The following is a 20,900-nucleotide window of genomic DNA, read 5'->3' as shown; positions in this document are numbered from 1 at the left end:
CGGAGAAACACATGAATTGGCTAAATCCCTTTACCGACACATGTACGAGCCAACTAAAGTGACACTTGGACCATCCATGACAGTGATGTGGCATAAATAATTTAGACTTGGCCACGTTAAAACGGGGATCTATCAACACGTGCATCAAAATAAAATCAAGCCGCAAAGAAAGAGACAAGTAGTGGGCGATGTATGACAGCACGCAGCATTTTGTCCCCAGGGAACTTTCTATCACGTTCCCACGGTCCCTGTAGTATGCGTGTCAAAAATTGGACGGAACCACTAGTTCGGAAATAAATCCACCTACTTGAAGCTCGAGATTGGTACAAGAAAGGTAATGCTCCGAGGATCATCCGATAGAGATCAACGTAACTATTTAAGAATCATTTAATTAGTCAATTAATTGGAAGCTCTTCTGCCTTGCCAACACCACAATACAAACGAAAACAAATAAGGTGACATTTATGATCACTTGGTTGGACTAGTTAGCATTTAATATCTAATTTTTTTATTTTTAAATATATATATTTTTATCTAAGACAGTATTAGATACTAACTATACACCAAATGATAACAGATCTTATCTCTTGCCAAACTACTTAGTGACGGCAGCTTAACGCTTCTAAACTCCCACATCACTACGTATCCATTCATCCATGAAAGCAAAAGTTCGAGGAGCCGTGACACTAAAAAATAAGAATGGACATCGATCGCCACTCGTCCCACAACCCTTCATCTCCCGAGTCCCAGTACCCCACTTTAGAAGAATTCTTCCGTTGCAGCACAAGCCTCACTCGCTATCTTCCTTTAGAGTTCTCCACTAGATTGCCACAGCTGACAAGAGAAGTAAGCAATAAGATGAAGATGGAGAGAAGGAACACTCACCGGAGCCGCTCAAGATGGCATCATCAAGGAGAAGAACAAGAGGAGATTTAGTGATGAACAGATCAAGTCGTTGGAAACCATATTTGAATCAGAATCGAAGCTTGAGCCTTGGAAGAAGCTGCAGCTGGCCAGAGAACTTGAGTTACAACCTCGCCAAGTTGCTATATGGTTCCAAAACAGGAGAGCTCGATGGAAGTCCAAGCAACTTGAACACGATTACTCCATATTGCGATCCAATTACGACTCTCTGGCTTCCCAGTTCGAGTCCCTGAAGAAAGAGAAACAATCTTTACTAGTACAGGTACGTACTCTACTACCCATTCCATTTAACTTCTTCTACTTTATTTCTTCATCCAAAGATTACGAGACTCGATCGGTCTTCAACAGTTGCAGAAGCTGAGCCAACTGCTGGGAAATAGCACAGAAGGCGACTCTGATAATGGGAACTACTCCAGAAGTGAACCCGAACCAAAGTCCAGCTCGCAACAGGAAGAAACAGGTCACCGAATGGTCTTCTGCTCTGATGATGAGAACAGCAAAATTCCTGAGTGGTCTGGGCAGGAAGAACCTGAGATCAACATGGGCGAGCCTCCAGACGGTTCATTGACATCATCTGAAAAGTGGTGCATTCTCGATTCTGGAGATCTCTTCGACAGTACTGATTCACAATGGTTGGACTTTTGGTCTTAAACGAACGAACCACTCCAGAGAGAGTGTGGAGCCCTTTTTCTTTTTTTTTTTTTTTTTTTTGGGTCATTAGCAATGTTCATCTTTCAATTCACGGAACCCACTTCAGCACAACCATAACTTTCGAGTACTCCATGGACCAGCCATGGAGGAAACCGAAACCTTAATTAATCCTCTACTACTGTTTCGATCAGAGCTGGGACTTTTTTCGGGTGCTAATGGCTGGTAAAGTGTAGAAAAGAAACCTACAACACGATGCAAGAAACACAATGAAATAGAAAGAAGCAACAATCATAAAACCACAATGTGAAGATATTCATGGTTCGACAAGATACTTATGTCTCACTAGTAATGGAGAAAGGGCTAGGTCCTTCCGAGACCACCCACAAATCAACTATAAAATACAAGATATCAACCCTCAAAATAATATTAGTCCACTTGCTACCGAACATCTAAGATACCGTCACAGCCTTGGTATTGATCGAGACCAAAATAACCAGAGGGGGAGAGTTAGACGGAAGCAAATACGAGGGAAGTGGAAGAGAAAACCTATAAGAGCCCCATCTCACAACGTTCATGGGGTGAGGGGACCACCTTTCGGGTGCGATCCCCATAGAATTTGGATTCAATTTGCTGCACGTATGTTCACCTAGACGTACATGTGAGGATCCAACACATGTCTCTTTTGCTTCCATATATACCCCCTTTACCCTTGTAATGGCAGAAAGTGGGACAGGTGTTAGACCCTCACCTACACCCCATGGACCGTGTGAGATAGAATAGGGTAGTCGCCGACAAGGGAGAGTAACCTTTCACCAAAGTTCAATGCAATTGAACCAAGCTACACTAGAATCTAATTATAAACAGCAAAGGTCTTACGTTTGTAACCAAGATTGAATTGTCGTTCCTTCTCTTTCTTCTTCCTTTCATCAAATTTGGTTTTCTTTCACTGTTTGTTCAATGGTGACCTTAAAGTATACATTTCTTCACTTAGTTTTTTTTAATTAAATCTTTGGAGAAAAATAAATAGTAAAAAAAAATCTTTGTGAAAGTGTATAGACTATCCTGCTTGCTTGGAGAACTAACCCTCTTCACAATGGACCAAGTTTAAAAGTCCTTCACCTTAGGCATTGGTACCGTGAGATTGCCAAGGAAGATAGTTTTGACAATAGGGTGTGAGAGTGTAATGACGATCTAAGAATCCAATCATATGGTCACTTCACTGGTGAAGCAGGAGTTCATTCCTTCTTTTTCTAGTATTCATGTTAAATGATATGATTTACTTTCATTGAAAATAAAACTTGTTATATTAATGGACAAAATGTAAGATTATATATTATTTGACACCTTAAAAGGTGTGATCAATAAGGAAATATTATAATTATATATCATACTATTATATAAAAGCACGAAGTGGCAAATCTTTCACTTGACAATTTTATCCTTTATTCTTTATCATATTTTTTTCTATTCTTTTTTTATTTTATTAAATTGGTGGTATCCTTTATATTATTATTATATTTTTATAATAATTAAATACTATTTATATCTCTCTCCTACTTTTACACAATTTTGTCCATTATCTATTTTCCTTTTTTCCCTAAAACTCTTTCTTCCCACTCTCATAGGATTTTATCCACTTTCCCTTTTTAATTAAAATTCTTTCTTTCCTTTTCATATTATAACTCTTTCTTCTCTCCCACTCTCACACGTTCCTCCTACTCTCACATTGTACTAGCCTAAAAGTATATTTTATGTCTTTTATTTTTTTAGCTTGTTTGTCCCATTATTGGACTTCTCTCTCTCTCTCTCACCCCTACATTATTTTTCTGTGATAATTTGTAAAACAGGTACTAAAGATTGAAAACTTCCGGTTTCCCAAATCCTAATCCTTCCCCGAGATGAAGAAAATGGTAAAAATTCTCAATATCTAAATTATCTCCTAACCCGTTTCCTTGATTTCTCTCCTATGATTCCACAATCTCTTGTTCGGTGGATAGTTATTTTACTTATTTCTTTGTTCATAACACCCCCCTCTCTCTTCTTTCCATCTTTCTTTTAATTACAGGTCAGATTATTAAACCCCTGCGAGTGCTATTTTCTTATAGTTCTCGGTTGCTGTTGGGTTCAATTATATTGTCTATTAGCTGCAGAGTAATGGCTTATTCTTTCTATCATACTATCTCTTCAAGATTAGCAACTATTGGCCATCGATTGACTGTAATTGAGATTCCTTCCTTGTTCAAGTAGCAAATCTAAAGCTCTCCCAATTTCACCATTGGAATAGAATTGGTTAGTTTTCATAAGAAAAAAAAAAAAAGAATTGGCTGATCTATTTTATTTCTTTTTTCAGGATATTTAATTATTCAATTACTCCTACTAATTGATGTGTTTCTGTGCAACCAAAGCCTTATAATGTCTTTGAAACAATTAATACCTAGATGATTTTACAAAATAAATGATGTTGAAGTAGTCCAAAATTGGCAATCTTTCCCATAGATTCTTTAAGTAATAAAATCTAGGAATGTTTCAGGGGATGTCACCAATGAAATTATGGGTAAGAGAATTATGGGTCTTAACCCGATTACATCAAGTGAATAGAGAATTGACCTCTTGCTGATGGCTTTCTACCAACTTGATCTGTTGATAAGTAAGAGAATTGGATGATCTATTTTATTTCTTTCACGAGGATACATATCAACTTATTTGATTACTCCTATTAATTGATGTGTTTGTGTGCAACCAAAGCCTTATAATATCTTTGTTTGGAAACAACTAATACTGAATAGTATTGTAGTAAATAATGTATCAATTGCTTTTAATTTTTTCCAGATTTAGTGATTCAACAACATCCATTGATGAAGTATAAAATAAAAATCCCTACAAAGTGAGTTCATCTTTTTCTATCCTTATTTATCTTTTTTACTTATTAAGTTCTTTGCAGTTGACCTTTTTTTGGGATTAGGATTTAGTTTTTTGACAACTATGTCACTACACGGTTGACTTTGTGGAGAGACAAAAAAAAAAAGCAAACCATTGGAACTTCTGCGATAATCATACATTCTTCGTCTCCCCCATCGCTCCTCTCTCCAAAGAGGAATAAACTCTGTGGAAAGGCAGCAAGAGCAAGAACAAGAAGATGGAAAACCTTTTCAGTTTTAGAGTGAGATGGTGAGATATCGAGTACGATGCTAATATCTGATCCAATTAAAATGGCATGAAAATTGTTCTTAAAATCATTTAAAAGACTTACGAACAAAAGTTTATCCACAAAAAAACACTCTAAGAAAAATATTTCCATTACACATGCATTTGCACGTGTGTATTTACAAGTATATACATATATATATATATGGAAAAAAAATTGTTGTAACCAAAGTTGGTGAAGAAGAAATTATCTTACATTTTTTCTCTTAGGTCACCACTAATTTAACGTCCTATACATTTTCTATCTGTTTAGGTAATTGGGCCCCGTAGGTAATGAATTCTGTTGATCTATAATTACGCTCAGGAAATTGGGCTACTTCACTAATTGTGCAATCAACGGTCCTTAAATGGGCTAAAATTAGGCAAAATAGGCTTAAATGGGCTGTCCGACATGTTTAGTAATTGATTGGATTGGTCTCGGGCTTCAATTGATTGGTTTAAATCAATCCTAACATTAAGACTAAATTTTGACATGCCACAGCTGGACCCCAAATCTAACAAAGTTAGGACTTTGGTGAGTGCGGTGGTGCGGTGAGCATCGGATGCCAAGACAACCTCAGGACATGTGCCCGAATACCTCGGCCATCTGATGCTCACCGCACTGCCGACTCAGACATTAGACTGTCAGATAAATCACAGGCCTGGTTCGTTACTTAGTAGAGCGGGCTGGGCTCGGCCCAACTTTTTTCCTTCTCTTGAATAAAGATATTACGAGGTTCGGTAAGATTGTCTACGTCCCTGGTGAGATGAGATCCTGCTTCACTATCAATGGATAATAAAGTTACAGCGTTCGCCCCTCACACCTCTCAGTATTGTTTTCATTATAGAAAAAGAAAAGTACACAATTGCCCTCAAATACAAAATTCGGACGGGGTTGCGCCCCTTATATAGGGGGCCTCTTACTCCTTGCAACCCTCATGGCCCGTTAATTGATTAGCAAGATCGTTATCCTACCTATTGAGGTGCTGCATTAGTACTCCCTGGATGAAATTGACGGAATACAAGACACTGTACACCGACAGCATGGTCTATGGCCCAATCTTGAAATGCAAAGAGTCTACCAATCCTGTGGATGAGGAGCGAAAATTGTCGGGAATGGCTTTCTGTACGACGACGCCCACAGCTTGCCTGAGCCGCTGCAGTGCTTCAGAAGAGACTCTTCTTCCATCACCAGCTTTCAGAGCACTAAAAATTCCTCGCCTGAGACCTCCATTCTGGCCATGGGAGAAGGTAACTTGTGTCTTCTAGCTCTCAAAGCTGTGAAATCTGCTCTCAACTCTTCATTCCTCTCTGTTTCTCTCCTTTTTTTTAAGCTTGCTCCACTGGTTGCAGGTAAAGATGGGTTCACTGATGGTTTCTCCGATGGGATTCGGGACGTGGGCTTGGGGGAATCAGCTACTGTGGGGTTATCAGAAAGAAATGGACGACGAACTTCAAGACGTATTCAATTTGGCTGTCGAGAATGGGATCAATCTCTTCGATACAGCAGACTCGTATGGGACCGGGAGACTAAATGGACAAAGCGAAAGGCTTCTTGGGAAGTTCATCCGTGATTTTCCAGGTAAGAAGAGTACTCCGCCCCTATCTTTTTTTTTCCCCTCCTTAATCCAACTTTATAGACCCGCTTCTTTTCAGAAAGGGTTCTGAGAATCAATAATTCATTTCCGTTCAATTCAATTATGAGAGCTTGGGACTGTGGTTTTGGATAAGAAATTTATGGAAAGTATTTATGTGCAGGAAGAGAGGGTGTACGAGATGGCGTTGTGATTGCTACAAAGTTTGCTGCGTATCCTTGGCGCTTGACGCCTGGGCAGTTCGTAAAAGCTTGCCAGTAATTCTAACCTCAGTTTCTTCTGTTTTTTATTACATACTTGCACTTAATTTGTCACTCTGTCCAGAACTGTTTTGGCTAATCCACATCACACTTGGAATTTCATGGTTTATCTCAAATGTATGATTACTTGTATTGAATTTGTCATCTTGTACTGTCAATTGTCACTTTCTTGGATGGATAAGAAGCCATGTGGATTGCTCATCTGTCAAACTTCAAACATAAACTCAATTATAGTGTCCACCTTGCATACAGGATAATGGCGGCAACATACCAAGTTTTGAGAGACAATTGATCTGCCTGTAGCAGATAAGATGCACAAAGGCATTTGTGTGGTGATTCCTTTCCATGTACTAATGTGGAAAAATCTGTAATTAGACATTAATCTTGGTGAACACTCAGGCAGATCAATGCAGTAAACCTTGGAACTGGCCATTCTGGTGGGTTGGGCTAGCTTGTGGCCCAGATTAGAACATTTACTGCTATTATATCAGTGGTCTAGGAAGTTTTCAGCTGACTTATATAGGTGATGAGAAGTGGACCAACGCAGATGTTCATAGTGGAACGTGAGAAAAGCATTGAGATAGCCGGGCCAAAGCTGAGAAGTTCTCTCGCTCTGGCTAGTTGGTTACTTTACAGGTTGAAAGAGTACAGACAGCAATGGAAATATCACCAAACTGAGGAAAGTCCCCTCTACTTCTGGTACTGTCAATTGATGAGAAAGAGCCCTCTCGCTACAGAGGACATAGCACCTGGCTTGCATAAATATCTAAAGTTATTCAGGCAGTCATTTTATTAATCTGGTTCGTGACCCTTATCCTACCTAATTGACCTGACCTACTTCTTCCTGGTTTGAAGTCCGAATCAGTGGCAAAAGTTTGCATCTGTTTCTCTTTGTTGACTTGCTATAAATGTTAAGGTGAATATTTCCAATTTTCTAGAACCTAAAATATATCTTCTCAACGGGGCTCAAGAACATAAAATCAAGCTGGCTGAATCATTATCCACCCATTTCCAATTTTCCTTTCATATTAAAAAAGTAGCTAGATGTGAGTTCTTGTTTTTGCCTCAATCATGATATGTGCTTTTCAGGTCTTCTTTGGGGCGGTTACAAATTGAGAAAATTGGAATAGGACAACTGCATTGGTCGACTGCAAATTATGCTCCTTCGCAGGAGTTGGCTCTTTGGGATGGTCTAGTTGCAATGTATGAGAAGGTTATTGGGATTTATCCTGTTAAGTGTAGAACCAATATTTGTCAATAGAATGAGGATTATTGCTGTAATCTTGTCTTGGTCAATGTAGTTTTATTGTTTGTGTCTCTTGAGAAAATTGAGGTACATGTATTGAACATAATTTATTCATGGTGATGGGAAAATGTAGGGCCTAGTGAGAGGAGTTGGTGTAAGCAATTATGGACCAAAACAGCTTGTAAAGATCCACAATTACCTCAAAAGCCGAGGTGTGCCCCTCTCCTCAGCTCAGGTACGACAGTATAATTTCTCATTGGTGTTTGCAGGATCAGCAGCAATAATTCTTATTAGGGTAGTAAAAAAGTAGGTGGCCAAGAGTTGTAGGGAAAGAATGTAATATATCAGGGCCCCAATTAAATCTGTACTGTCACAATCTAAGCTCTCTTAGTATCCTGCTTCCACAGAAGGGTCTGCCTTAATATATCTGACCTAGGGATTAATTTAATCAAACAGTGGTACCTTTCGGTTAACAAAATATGATTCCTTTCAAATTTCCTTCATTGAATCTGCCTACTAATAGTATCAAATTTTCTTTTCAAACTTGTATGTTTTGCAAATCCTTCACACAACCCAAGCCCATAACCTGAGAACAGGGCATGACTTTGTAATCTGGTGAAATAAGGCCTTCATCATACCTATTAGCTATATACTTTATGTCAAAACTAGTATAGTCTGAAATGTTTAGGCATTAGAACATTTTTAAATAACTTATCATTTGTTTAGCTATGTTCTGGGCTTTATGCTCATACCTATGACATGTGCATTGTTTACAGGATGATGTCTCTTAAAGATTGGAGATGTTATTCTAATATTGTAGAAGACTAACTGTAGGTGCAATTCTCTTTGCTGAGTATGGGGGAGAAGCAGATGCAAATCAAGGATATATGTGATTCTCTTGGTATCCGCTTGATTTCATATAGTCCTCTAGGTCTGGGAATGCTTACTGGCAAATACACAGCTTCCAATCTTCCACGTGGGCCACGGTACTGGAATTTCCTTCTCCCTAACTATGCTCTAGGATAATGAGTAATCAATCAATGATGAGTATCAGTTACTGTTTAATCACAGTTTTTTTTTAACCCCCTCCATATTTTGGTTTTCACCTTTCTACAGGGCTTTGCTATTTGGCCAAATTCTACCAGGTTTGGAGACTTTAGTGCGCTCACTAGGAGAAATTGCAGAAAGGAGGGGTAAAACTATACCACAGGTATTTCTCTTGTTTTTGTTAGTGCTGTCCATCAATAATTCAATGTACTATCTGTGATAGCCTGATTTGCATGCCACATGATATATTATCCTCCATTACCACCCAGGAAACGTCTTTGAATTCTTGATTGGATGATATTTCAGCAATCCAGCAAAGATTAAAAGTTCAATTAAGTGTTTCCTTTTTTATCCAAATTATTTATCTGAAGAAGCTTAAATGAACCTAGTCTTTCAACTAATCACGATGTTCACATGTCTTCTGCCTAGGAAATCATAAAGGAGTTCTTGCTAAGTCCAGTAGACTACAAAAAGGTTGCATGTCGAGTCCTTTATCTGTGATTTGGCTGATTTGAAAAGCACACCCCACCTGCAGCTTGAGCTTTCTCTTAAATATTTCTGAAGATCTCTGTAGCTTATGTTGATTCTTTGGCTCATGGATTCAAGCGGAGGAAAATTTGGGCGCTCTTGGTTGGCGTCTCAGTTCAGGTGAGATATTTCAGTTGGAATGTGCAGCACAGGAGTCTCCACGGAAGATGATCCAAAACATATTTCAGACCAACTGAATGCCCCTGTATATCTTTTGTTGTGCTCCCATTGGCTTGGCATAGAGTTATCATTGAATCCAGCAGTGTTTAGATCCTCAATCAAAAAGATATTTGTGGTGTCCGTGGTTTTCTAAATCGTCATAACTTTTCACGCCAAAGTTTTAATGCAAAACTGGGAAGCATCTTAACAAAATTCTATGGTCATTGCAAAAATCCATTGATAAATGTCATTAGGGTGAATGGCATTCTTTTATCTTATGAAACTTCAAGTTTATTATTAATCAAATTTAATACTCGGATTTAATAAATGATATGGAGGCAGGGTCTTTGTAACATTCATCCACATATCCTTTATTATAAAAGTGAAAATCATTTGTAATTTACCAAAAAATGTTGTAATGTCAACAAGATTTGCAACTTTTATTTTTTGTCTTTTTGGATAATGGATTCGACTTTCCAACAAATGTTACAAAACTATGCAAATTTTGATTTTTTTTAATGAATTTTGGAGTGTTTCGGTTTCTTACTGGTTTGGTTTAAGGCTTTGGTTTGGTTCGGTCCGTATTGTTATCGATTTGGTCCGATCGATTTTACCGGTTCGGTTTAGGAATTGACACCCCTATACAAAAGTAAATCTTATCATTTCACACATAAACTATTTTAAATGACTTTCAACTTTTAACAAAATTATTGTATTTATGTATTAAATAATTTTTGAAAATAAGAGAAGGGATAAAATTATTATTATTATTATTATTATTATTATTACTAATATTTTGGTAAGGAAGGGATAAAAATTCTAAGGTTACAGCTTTTTAGATGACAACAAATTGTCCTCTATAGACAAACATGACCTGGTAACTAAAAAAAAAAAGGTCTTAAAATGGTTTCCTAGCGGATCTCACTTGGGCATGAGGTTTTTTTTTTTGGGTGCGGTGCACAAGGTATAGTAAGGATCAGCTACTCTAATATCATTGATAAAGAATTGGAAGAATTTAATTTCATAAATTAACTTACAAGGTGAAGGAACTCAAAATCATATTAACCCACATTAGTTTTCTTGTGAAATTGTGGGATCAACCCACTATATAACAATCCTTTCTAAATGGCTCACTTTGCTACGGGGTTCTGCTTGGCACAGGTAATTAAAATAACTCAACCTCATAAACTGAATTACAAAGTAGTTACCCAGTATCATTTTTTTTTAAATATAATCCAATCAAAACATCGCTATCTGAGTCGTCACATGTCTTAAAAATCAGATCTGAACGGTCAGAAAATGTCGATCTGGATCAAACTGGGCTGAGGACGATCCCCATTCCCCTTGATCCATGTTGGGCCGACTTTGTACGAAAATTCTCAAGATTCTTGAAATTACAGATTCCAAGCCGATCTGGACTGAACCAGGTCACTCTTCCTTTTATTCAAAATCGAATAGGCCAATTGGAATTGGATAAGATCAATTTTGATTATAAATGTTTTGGATCAACCGATTCTAAGGTTTTGCTTTAGAATTTTAGATTTGAGGAGTCGATTCTAGGGTTTTGGGGACCATTTTCGGCCAGTTTCAATCTGATCCGGATCAGAATAGGTAGGAACCGATTCGACCCTAATTCTAAGTTTAAAATCCTTAGTTCAGGCCGATGGATCTGGATCTCCATTCAGGTTCTTTAACCCTGGTAACCCAACCCGGCTAGCCCTACAAGTATTTCAGCGATGGTGGGTCGTACAGAATAATTCCCTCCTCGTTCTTCCCCTGTCAGCCTGTCATTATTGCTACTATTAAATGACTCATACTTTGACTCACTAAGACAAAGAAGACAAAGTCCCTCTTTCTCTCTCTCTCTCTCTCTCTAGAGTGAGTGTAGTAGTCTCAGTGATGAACAACCTCTCCGATGCTCTCAGAGACCGACATTGTTATAGTTGCAAGCCTATTCCAGCTCCTGTTTTCTGCGTTCTCATCCCTCTGTTCTTCATAGGTCTAACATTCTCCATCTTCATCTTAGTTGTCGTTCACAACGCATTCTTCTTCGTATTTCTCTTCGCGCTTTCTGCTCTGGTTCTTGCTTTCCTGGCTTGGAACACGCTCAGCTGTAAGAACAACAACGCCATACTTCTCTTCCTCGACTCTTTTCCCGATTCGGACCTCCGTTCTGCCAGGCACGGACAGCTCGTTAAGCTCACTGGGGTAAGAGTTTAAAAATGCTTCTCGCTCCCCCTTCCCCCTAATCATCGCGCTGCTTTTAGTTTCTAGGGTTTCTAATAGTATGGTTTCTTTCCCTAAATCATTGACTTGTATTATTCCCAATATCACAGCGTTCACATTACGAAGAGTAGTTTCTACTTTTTACATGTTTTGCTCGTAATGTACTGTACATCTCATGGAGTACAATTTTTATTTTTCCATCATTAATCTATAACAATTTCCATAGATACCATAATTTTCTGCTCAAATGTCCAAACCCATCTTGGACTTGATCGAGATCACAGGAATCTTTAATTTCACTTTTGCCATGTGGAAGTGGGTTTACCCTGTTATTAAAGTATATTCCTTGGCAATTAGTGCGACTGCTAAGCTTTATGGTGGAGGAAGATTCCCGTTGTTGCACAAATTGATTGTATATGTTAAAATAGTTCATAATACATATCTTGCAATTTGCAAATCATGCATATCTTGTGATTTGAAAAGCTTCCTTGCTGACTAAGGACCAGTTCCTGATCTTATTCTGTTGATTTCAGTCTGTTTCGTGTGGAAGTGTCTCTCTGGAATCATCGTATGAAAAGGTTCCTAGATGTATTTATACATCCACCCTTTTGTATGAATATAGAGGATTTCGTTTGAAGGCAGCTAGTGATAACCACAGATGCTTGCAGTGGACTTTAGCTTATTCAGAGGTGTGGAAATTCTTTTATCGCCATTGTGAATAATCTTACTTTTTGGTTCTAGAAAATCTCCTTTAAAATCTACTCTTGTATGCCTTGTGAAATTCATTATTACACACAATGTGATTCATGCAATGCTACACTGTCTGATAATTGCTTACTAAAGATGTTTTAGTAAGAAGTATAATTGTCGGAACATATGTTAAATGAAGTTGTTTCTTGAGTTCTCTATAAATCCGGAGTAATTAACTTAGTTCTTGGAATTTCTTCTGATGTTGCCATCTACATTTAATGGTATTGATATTTGACATTCATTTCTAGTTTGTTAGATTAACACTTAACAAATTGTTCATACAGTCACATTAACAGAAAATGGGGTGAGGCTGGTGAGAAGTATAAGAAGAAGATGTATGTGAACCCGTGGGTTTGACATGATTCATTGGGTTTTCAATTTGATTAGATGATTTTTCCTAGTTGATTGGTGACCTAATATGTGAACTTTCTTGAATTTCTCTATAGCTTCTTCACAGAGGAGGAAGAGTTTCACGGGTTATGCTTTCCTATCTAGACTACACTCCTGTTTCTACTTCTAATCTGCCCTTGTGCCATTACTCCATATTTCTATGCTGTTAAATACTTATGAATATCCACCTTAAAAGGTTGGTTTTGATGTTATTGAACATGAAAAGTATTTAATGAATAATATTCTGAACATCTTTAATGTAAAGGTATAAACACTTACTGAGATCCACGAAGCTGACCTGTGGCTATAAGGAATCTGAAAAATGAAGATCAGAAACATATATCTATAAAAACCTCTTGGTGCATGAGAGTCTAGGTGGCATCCACTATCCAGCATCCGAAGAGCTTGTGATGAGCCTACACCAGCAAGTATCATGATCTATGGGGAACCACTAAACATATTACCTGATTCTGTAAACTCAAAAAGAAGATAAAGATTATGAAGAGATATTGTTCCTGATATATAGGGTCCAAATATATGAATTATGTTTCTTTGAAGAGATCAACCGCTTCGAAAGTGAAATTGTTGCATCTGTAGGATTATGGTCATTTCCTTTTATCAGAAGACTTGAGAAGCATATTAGACATCTGCTATGGAAATTCATAAGAACATCCAATCATCCAGTTCACTCTAATTTTGTACTATTGTGCTTTTCCTTTCTGTTTTGGGTCATTTTCTGATAATCGATATTGTCAAAGATCTAAACCTTTAATGGCAATGTCTCTGTTAGACACCTTTTATGTAGCTCAATTGTTGACACTCTGCACTGCACCTGTGAGATCAGAGGTTCAAATGCAGGTTAGCGTTAGTTTTAGGCATCCTCACTGAGGATAACTAGATCCTTAAATTTGAATGACAATGCACTTGGGATGCAAAGGTATCGGAATTCAAAATCTGCATTATGCAGAAGTCTAAAGAAAATGTAGGGACAATTATATGGAGTTTCAACATGAAATTTTTTTTTTTTTTTTTTTGTGACTGTTATAGGATGCTCCAGTGGTTAATGTTACTAGGGAGCCACTAACATGCTGAAACATTATCCCTTCCAGAGGTTCTCAACCGATTTTTACATCACTGATATGAAGTCTGGAATGAGAGCAGTGGTAAAAGCTGGTTATGGTTCTAAGGTCACACCCTTTGTTGTTGAGAACACACTCGTAATACTACAAATAGGCACAGCATTTTATCCTCCTGCCTCAAAAAATGGTTGCAGAGAGGAATCTCTCAACTGAAACTCGTCTGCTACGTCTGAAGGAAGGGTAATGCACTACTTATAGACCTCCATGCATTTTTCAAATGGCTACTGCTCTAGGGCTCATAAGCTGATTTGACAGGTACATAAAGGAAGGAAGCTATGTGACTGTCATGGGAGTGTTGCATAGAGATAACAATATTGTCATGATTCTTCAGCCACATCAAATTATATCTACAGGCTGTCATTGGCGAAAGCTTCTCCTTCCAGTCGACTTTGATGGGTTGATACTGAGAGTGCTTGGGACGACTGGCTGTTTGACTAACTGATATTCTATTGAAGCCCCTCAAAAAACAATTGGTGAGTCATTTAGTTCACTCTTGAGAAATAGGTATGAGTCAACAATATAAGTAGGAATTCAACTTCTACATGATTGAACGAACTGCTGAATTTTCAGACCCCTTCTACCTTTCTCGTTATTTTTTCTCAATTTTGTTTCCTTTAATTGTGTTTTTACTCTCTTTCACATTTCTGTCTGGGAACAGCCTCTTCCTAGAAGGGAATGCCATCATAAAAGAAGCCTGATGAACCTGCTATACATGCTAAAGGGAGGAAAGTAACAAGAGTTGAAGGTGGTGATCATAGGCTAGTGTGTGCTAGGAAACCTTAGCTCAGGAATGGTTGGAGAATGAGCAGTATGTGCCTATTCTGTGATATCCTCAACCATTCCATTAATTTGTTCGCAAGACCCCTAACATAGTGGCTTCTCAGCTGCACAAGGGCTTTGTAATGCAGTAGCTCTTGACTGGTTGGAGAGAATTGATTAAGTTCAACTTCTGGCCTAGAAGACCAACAAAGGTATATTAGGCCATTGATCCTTATGGTTATTAATGTTCCTTAACTTTCTTTCATTTTATTATTGCGTAGTTATTAATGCTTCTTTCATTTGGTTTCTGCTTGAATAAGGTCGTATGGGTTACCAAATTGCCTTCTCATTTTTTTTTTTGATTCCCCTATCGTTCTTCTTTTCCCATTATTTTTTACTTCTTCCTACTATAGTAACTCGTTCTACCACTATTTTACTGCCAGGATATTTAAATATTAACTACCAAAATCGAATTTCCTCACAATTATCAAAGCCTAATTATGAAGTGATTAGCCTAATCTCTCAAACAATCAATGTTACCATACTCTAGACCTTTTTCATCCTACTTGAGTCACACGGAAGTAAAATCTTCTGCTGACTCTCCCTACTTCCTACCTTCTACTCTTACTCTTTCTTTGTAAAATTGGGTCCCTTTGTAGAATTCAAAAGGATTAATCTATTTTGATCTTTTAAATAATAATAGTAGATCCCCCTTGGCTAGAACAATGGTGGAATTCCCACACCCTTATTTTTGTTATATGGTTGAATCGTATCACCAATTAGACTTTTCACCCATCTTTCACAATCGGTTAAATAGATACATGGTGAGTACAAATCTTTGTTTTTGTGGGGGAGGGGTGTACAAATCTTATTTGCTTCACCCCCTGCATTGTCTTCTCATTTGTTTGCTGACTATTGGAACCTTGTCCCCCATATATTAATAGTCTTCTTACCCAGAAAAGAAAAAAAAGAGGGGTGGGGGGGTGGGACAGGGTAAATATATCCGCACCACCACGATATCCTATCTGATGCCGTGGCAATGATTTGTAATCACATTTTTTCTCTTCTCAAAAATAAAAATAAAAATAAAAAAGGAAAAACAAACCCTAAAATCTGAAGATAAGGTATTGAGACAATTCATACCTCCTTGATAGAATAGGATTTTTCAAGGATATGATATCCAAGCAAATCCTATTTCCCTCCTTAAGTAGAATATATAGGATTTTCCATAAATGCCTATGTTTTTTTAGATTAAAATCTCTCTAGTAGTGTTGTGTTTCTCTTTTCCCGTTGAAGATCGTAAATGTATCTAGTGTTTTATGTCGAATTGCAAGGTAGCATGCAAACAGACTTGTGAGGGGAGAAATAGCTACATATGTCATTGCATGGTGCTTGAATCCTCTGCGGTGAGGTAATGAGTAACAGTGAACATTCAACCACTAGGGATGCATGTTGGGTTGGATTTCCCCAGCCACAATCTCATCTTTCACAATGGGTCAAATACTTTCCTAATAAAGATTTGTATTGACATTTATCTCTTCTGAGAAAAAAGAAAAATAAAATAAATTTAAAGGTGCAGGATGGGCACACTGCATTATTACGATAAAATCATACCGTTCATCAAATAAGATGGGTGCATTTGTCATTTCGATGGGGGCTTTTGTGCCCATCCAAGGTCTTTTGTGTGTGAACCATGTACTATGCACGGCTGTGCAAGCACAAGATCTTTTGCCTTGTCAATTGTACTAGGACTATTTGGTTCACACAGGGAGTAGGAAATGGGAGATGAGAGAGGCAGCAGAAGATTTACCCCATGGTACTCAAATAATTGAAGTTAAAAGACTTGATATTTGTAGCTGAAGGATAAAGACAAAAATTACACAGGTTACTTTGCAACTTGTATCCCTTTTTACGATTGGTGACGGTTAACCATTTTACGACTTTAAACCAAAATGACCTATAAAACCAAAACTGAATAGTTTTTATATGGTGCAATTTTTTCTTTTCTTTTCTGGTACAATATTGTGCAATTCAATTTTATCATAAATGGTCTGTTCCGATTCCGATTTACATTTTGACACTCTTGACCGCAGGTGGTGACAATTAGAATTTTAATCATCTACCATATAACACATGATGGATTGGTATGAAAGGTCCATTTTAGGCGATGGAATCTGATTGCGTTCATGTAAGTTAATAATCTAAGATTGATTTTTTGAGGCACTTTTTTTAGGGAGAAGTTATCCATCACGCCAGAGTGAGCTGAAATATGAAAACAAAATTTGAAATAGCATTGCAGATTTGGCCAGAAAGAGGGGAACTAGTAACCCCCATCTAACATATAAAACGGAAAAAATTGATGCCAACGCACCTATTTATCCACATGTGCCTGCAAGACTAGAGAAACTCATAGGGAAACAAGCACTCAATTAAGATGTAAATAGAAGCATAGCAAGACATTCTATGCATGGAGTGCTCGTTATGCACGCTTATCCTTTAGGAGTTGAGATTGCTAGAACAGCAGCCCGGCATGGTCAAAGCATGACAAGCGGGTAATACAAAGTTGACAAAATTGATGACTTGAGGTCATGATAAACTTCCCTTGCAAGCAGGGTTTCTCCTAATATAACCACTAAAATATGTTCACTGAGACATCATTCCTACCGAAAGCTTCACCATTACATCTACTTGATCTTCTTTTTGGGCCTCAACTGCAGTAAATATAACAAGGGAATAAATAATGCTCACAATAAATGAGATACAATATATTTAAAAAAAAATGCACAATATAATACAAGATATACCTGGTTGCTGTGCCCACATTTCTTTTTCCTGCAGTTAACAGCCCGGGGATGCAAGCGTGCATAACATCTAGGATAAAAAAATAAACATATTGAACAAATGTTACTATTAGTATCATTATAAGAAATCCATGCTCAGTTCATATGCGGCAAAAGATACTATGCAGCATGATCATGGATCATCAGCATAGGTTTTTTTATTGTTTTTTTTTCCGTACCAGTATCAGCAATGGCCAACCATTTTTCTGTCATTTCTTTTCAAATCAACAGAGTAGTTCCTAGTATATGCAATAAACAGTTACAAGGCAACATCTTCCATACCGCAGATTCTTTTAGCCGTCTTTTTTTACTCGGGTTTTGACTAGCCTGTATCCAAACCTTATATACCCATTATTTTAGTTGAATGAATTTATGTTTTACCAGAAAAAAATAAAAAATAAATAAAATAAAAAATTGGGGTTTCAAAACCCAACTCGGATTGCTAAGGGGCCAACCCAATCACCACATAGCTCATATCCACAACAGAATGGCACAATTGTAAATAACCAGAATTTTTTCAAGGGTTACTTGGGAAATTAAAGAAAAGAGGATAAGATAGGTATTGGAAGTAAAGGAAAGTGATGGGTAGTTAAGGGAAGTGGAAAAAATTAAAGCAATAAAAGGAATCATGGGGAGAAGAGTGTCTTTGACTCTTCTCCAACCTTACGAATTCTCGGCCAAATACAAAACCAAAACCGACGGTAAAAGGAGTCATTGATTCTTGTGTCGGAACTCTTCAACCGGACCTCAAATCAAACCAGGATTTATGAGGAAGACTCTCCAACGATCTATCAAATGAAACCAAGGAACTCCTGAAACAAGAAGTGAAGAGAGGGAATTGAATCTCTGAAATCAGATCCAGAGGCAAGGTAACAACCAGCTGTAGTTGCTGGTCTGCAAATCACCACGGGAGAAAGGGAGGTGGGGGAGGTGTTAGGATACCAAGGGTTTAAATCACCCAAGGGTAGGCTACCTTATATCCAAATCTCAGGGCCCATCGACTAGGAACCACAATTCTGCTAAGCTTCCTCTTGAACCTGATGGTACCACCCACGGAAGAGGAACTCAGTAACCAACATTGTAATAGAGAAACAGGGGACGGATCAGAGATTAAGGAAGAACTCAAGGACAGGAAATAGAGAAAAAGAAATTGAAGGAGACTCCCCACGATCTCTAGTGCCCTAGGGCAGACTCACTATGGCATTTCGAGAGCAGCAGGAAGGTTGATAACGCATGCCAAGCGATCTCGATCCTCCATGCTACACGAGAAAGCTGTGGTACTCAAGAGCTCTACGAGCACCAATCGCTGGTGAAGTATGCATCAGATCTCATTTCTCGGGCCAGTTGGATGGACAGGATGGACCTGAGATTAGGAAGAGCTCAAGGAGGACAGGAAATAGAGAAGAAGAAATCGAAGGAGGTTAGAATAGGGAAAGGAAAAGCCACACAACCTCTCATAACCTATCATGCAATGCTTTATACCAATCTGGCACCATAAACATCTCAAATAAATCCATTCTCAAATCTAAATCTTACATTGGTTACAAGCTACTGTTTAAAGAGGAAAATAAAAGACCCCTGATTGTAACCTAAAACTGAAATTAAACTCGACTCTTACTTGGACTTGTAAGATAAATCCAATTAAGAAAAAATCTAAATAAATAATCTAAAATATCCTATGGACTCAAAATTTATTGGACCCAGTCCATCTCAATCTGGGTTCCCCAATGGGTTTGGGCTAGTCCAAGGAATTGTCCCAGCATCATCCAGAATTTTAGCATTTGATAAAATCTAGCAGTCACCCCCTCAAAATTCAACAAGTGAAGCTTTCATTAGGAAGCCAGACAAAGGGTTGTGAAAATGAAGCAACTGTTGTCACATATAAAAGAGCGTAATTTGCGGGATCATTATAGATAAATGCTAAACATTTCAAAGTGACGTGGTGTTGCTGCCGAAAATCCATATGAGCTGATCCTGCACAAGCACAGACGGTAGAGGCCCGGAGCTTTGTCCGGGGTTAGTCCTCCGACGCTCAAGTTAGAGATCGGCCGCACAGTTTTTTTACAGGAGTAATTGTGTGGGTATTGATGCTTACCTTCTACCTTCCTCTCAGGCCCTTATATAGCTCTTAGGGTTTAGGGTTTTCCCTTTTCTTGGAGTCCTCCTCCTTGGGTCTACCTCTTTTCCTTTTAGAGTCCTACTTTGGTACGTCCTATTCCCTTCGTGGGGAATATTCTCTTCACGCGGTTGACGTGGTAGAGTCCTTGCAACCTCTATCAGGTGGGTGACACGTGTCCAGGTAGGCGACGTGTGTCCTTACCCTACTGGGCAATCGATTTGGCCGTATCAGAAGCCCCCTTACTCCTGCCAGGAGACTCTTCCCCCTTACTCCCGCCAGGAGACTCTTCCTGTGGGAGTAATCAAATTTGTCGTCATCTTTTCTCTTTTCTCTTTTTTTTTTTTTTCTTTTTTGCGTCCCTTCGGCCTTATTCCTTCGGCTTCGGCTTTAGTTTTGCTTGCGACCGAGACCTTCAGTCAGCCGTCGTGAAGACCTTTGGTCAATTCGGCTCGGCCTTGCCTAAGACCCCAACCGAAGTGGAGACCTTCGGTCAAGTCCGCTCGGCCCTGGCCTGAACTCCCAACAGAAGTAAGGACCATCGGTCAATTCGGCTCAGCCTTGCCCAAGCCCCTGACCGAGGTGACCGTTCGGCCTTGGCCTGAACTCCCAACCCTTCGGTAGTTCGGCTAGGCCTTTCACGAGCCCCCGACCGAGGTGAAGACCATCGGTCAGTCCTTCACCTTGGCTGAACTCCCAACCGAGGTAAGGACCTTCTCAGTCCTTAGCCAGAACTCCCAACCTTGGCCTGAACTCCCAACCGAGGTAAGGACCTTTTGTCAGGTCCGTTCAGCCTTGGCCTGAACTCCCAACCAAGGTAAGGACCTTCGGTCAGGCCGTTCGGCCTTGAGTTCAAATCGGCCTTGCCCGAGCCCCCGACCGAGGTGGACCTTCGGTCAGGTCCGCTCGGCCTGGCCTGAGCCCCAACCGAGGAGCCTTTGCTGAGCCCCCAACCAAGGTAAGAACCTTCGGTCAGGACCGTTCGGCTTTGGCCTGAATTCCCAACCGAGGTAAGGACCTTCGATCAGGTCCGTTCGGCCTTGGCCTGACTCCCAACCGAGGTAAAGACCTTCGGTCAGTTCAGCTA

General features: G+C 38.9%; 2 protein-coding genes, 1 long non-coding RNA gene and 1 pseudogene across 4 annotated transcripts; 3 read left to right on the top strand and 1 right to left on the bottom strand.

Annotated features, from left to right (window-relative positions):
* Positions 1-862: 862 nt before the first annotated feature.
* On the top strand, positions 863-1,767 carry LOC122081623 (homeobox-leucine zipper protein ATHB-7-like; the record flags this gene model as incomplete). The annotated part of the gene is made up of 2 exons (XM_042648807.1): positions 863-1,186; positions 1,273-1,767. Coding segments are annotated over 2 exons (627 nt in total), but the record flags the coding sequence as incomplete, so codon positions are not given.
* Positions 1,768-5,714: 3,947 nt separating this feature from the next.
* On the top strand, positions 5,715-9,333 carry LOC122081272 (pyridoxal reductase, chloroplastic). Of its 2 annotated transcripts, XM_042648310.1 has the most exons (7): positions 5,722-6,009; positions 6,112-6,340; positions 6,517-6,610; positions 7,703-7,826; positions 7,993-8,094; positions 8,694-8,845; positions 8,976-9,333. In XM_042648310.1, the coding sequence occupies exons 1-7, from the start codon at positions 5,764-5,766 to the stop codon at positions 9,124-9,126; spliced, it is 1,098 nt and encodes a 365-aa protein (XP_042504244.1). In that variant the 5' UTR covers positions 5,722-5,763; the 3' UTR covers positions 9,127-9,333. The 2 variants fall into 2 exon arrangements, with proteins under 2 accessions (XP_042504246.1, XP_042504244.1); XM_042648312.1 differs by lacking the exon at positions 8,976-9,333 and having other exon boundaries at positions 5,715-6,009; positions 8,636-8,769.
* Positions 9,334-11,413: 2,080 nt separating this feature from the next.
* LOC122081369 lies at positions 11,414-15,156 on the top strand (annotated as a pseudogene).
* Positions 15,157-17,267: 2,111 nt separating this feature from the next.
* LOC122081467 lies at positions 17,268-19,742 on the bottom strand. The gene is made up of 2 exons (XR_006141093.1): positions 17,662-19,742; positions 17,268-17,568 (listed from the first exon to the last, which is right to left on the bottom strand). It is a non-coding gene; the product is annotated as an uncharacterized LOC122081467 (long non-coding RNA).
* Between the last annotated feature and the right edge of the window lie 1,158 nt (positions 19,743-20,900).

The sequence above is a fragment of the Macadamia integrifolia genome, chromosome 6 (assembly GCF_013358625.1).
Source record: "Macadamia integrifolia cultivar HAES 741 chromosome 6, SCU_Mint_v3, whole genome shotgun sequence".
Taxonomy (NCBI): Eukaryota; Viridiplantae; Streptophyta; class Magnoliopsida; order Proteales; family Proteaceae; genus Macadamia; species Macadamia integrifolia.
The sequence above is the reverse complement of the archived record's forward strand: the minus strand, read 5'-3'. Positions and strand labels throughout refer to the sequence as shown.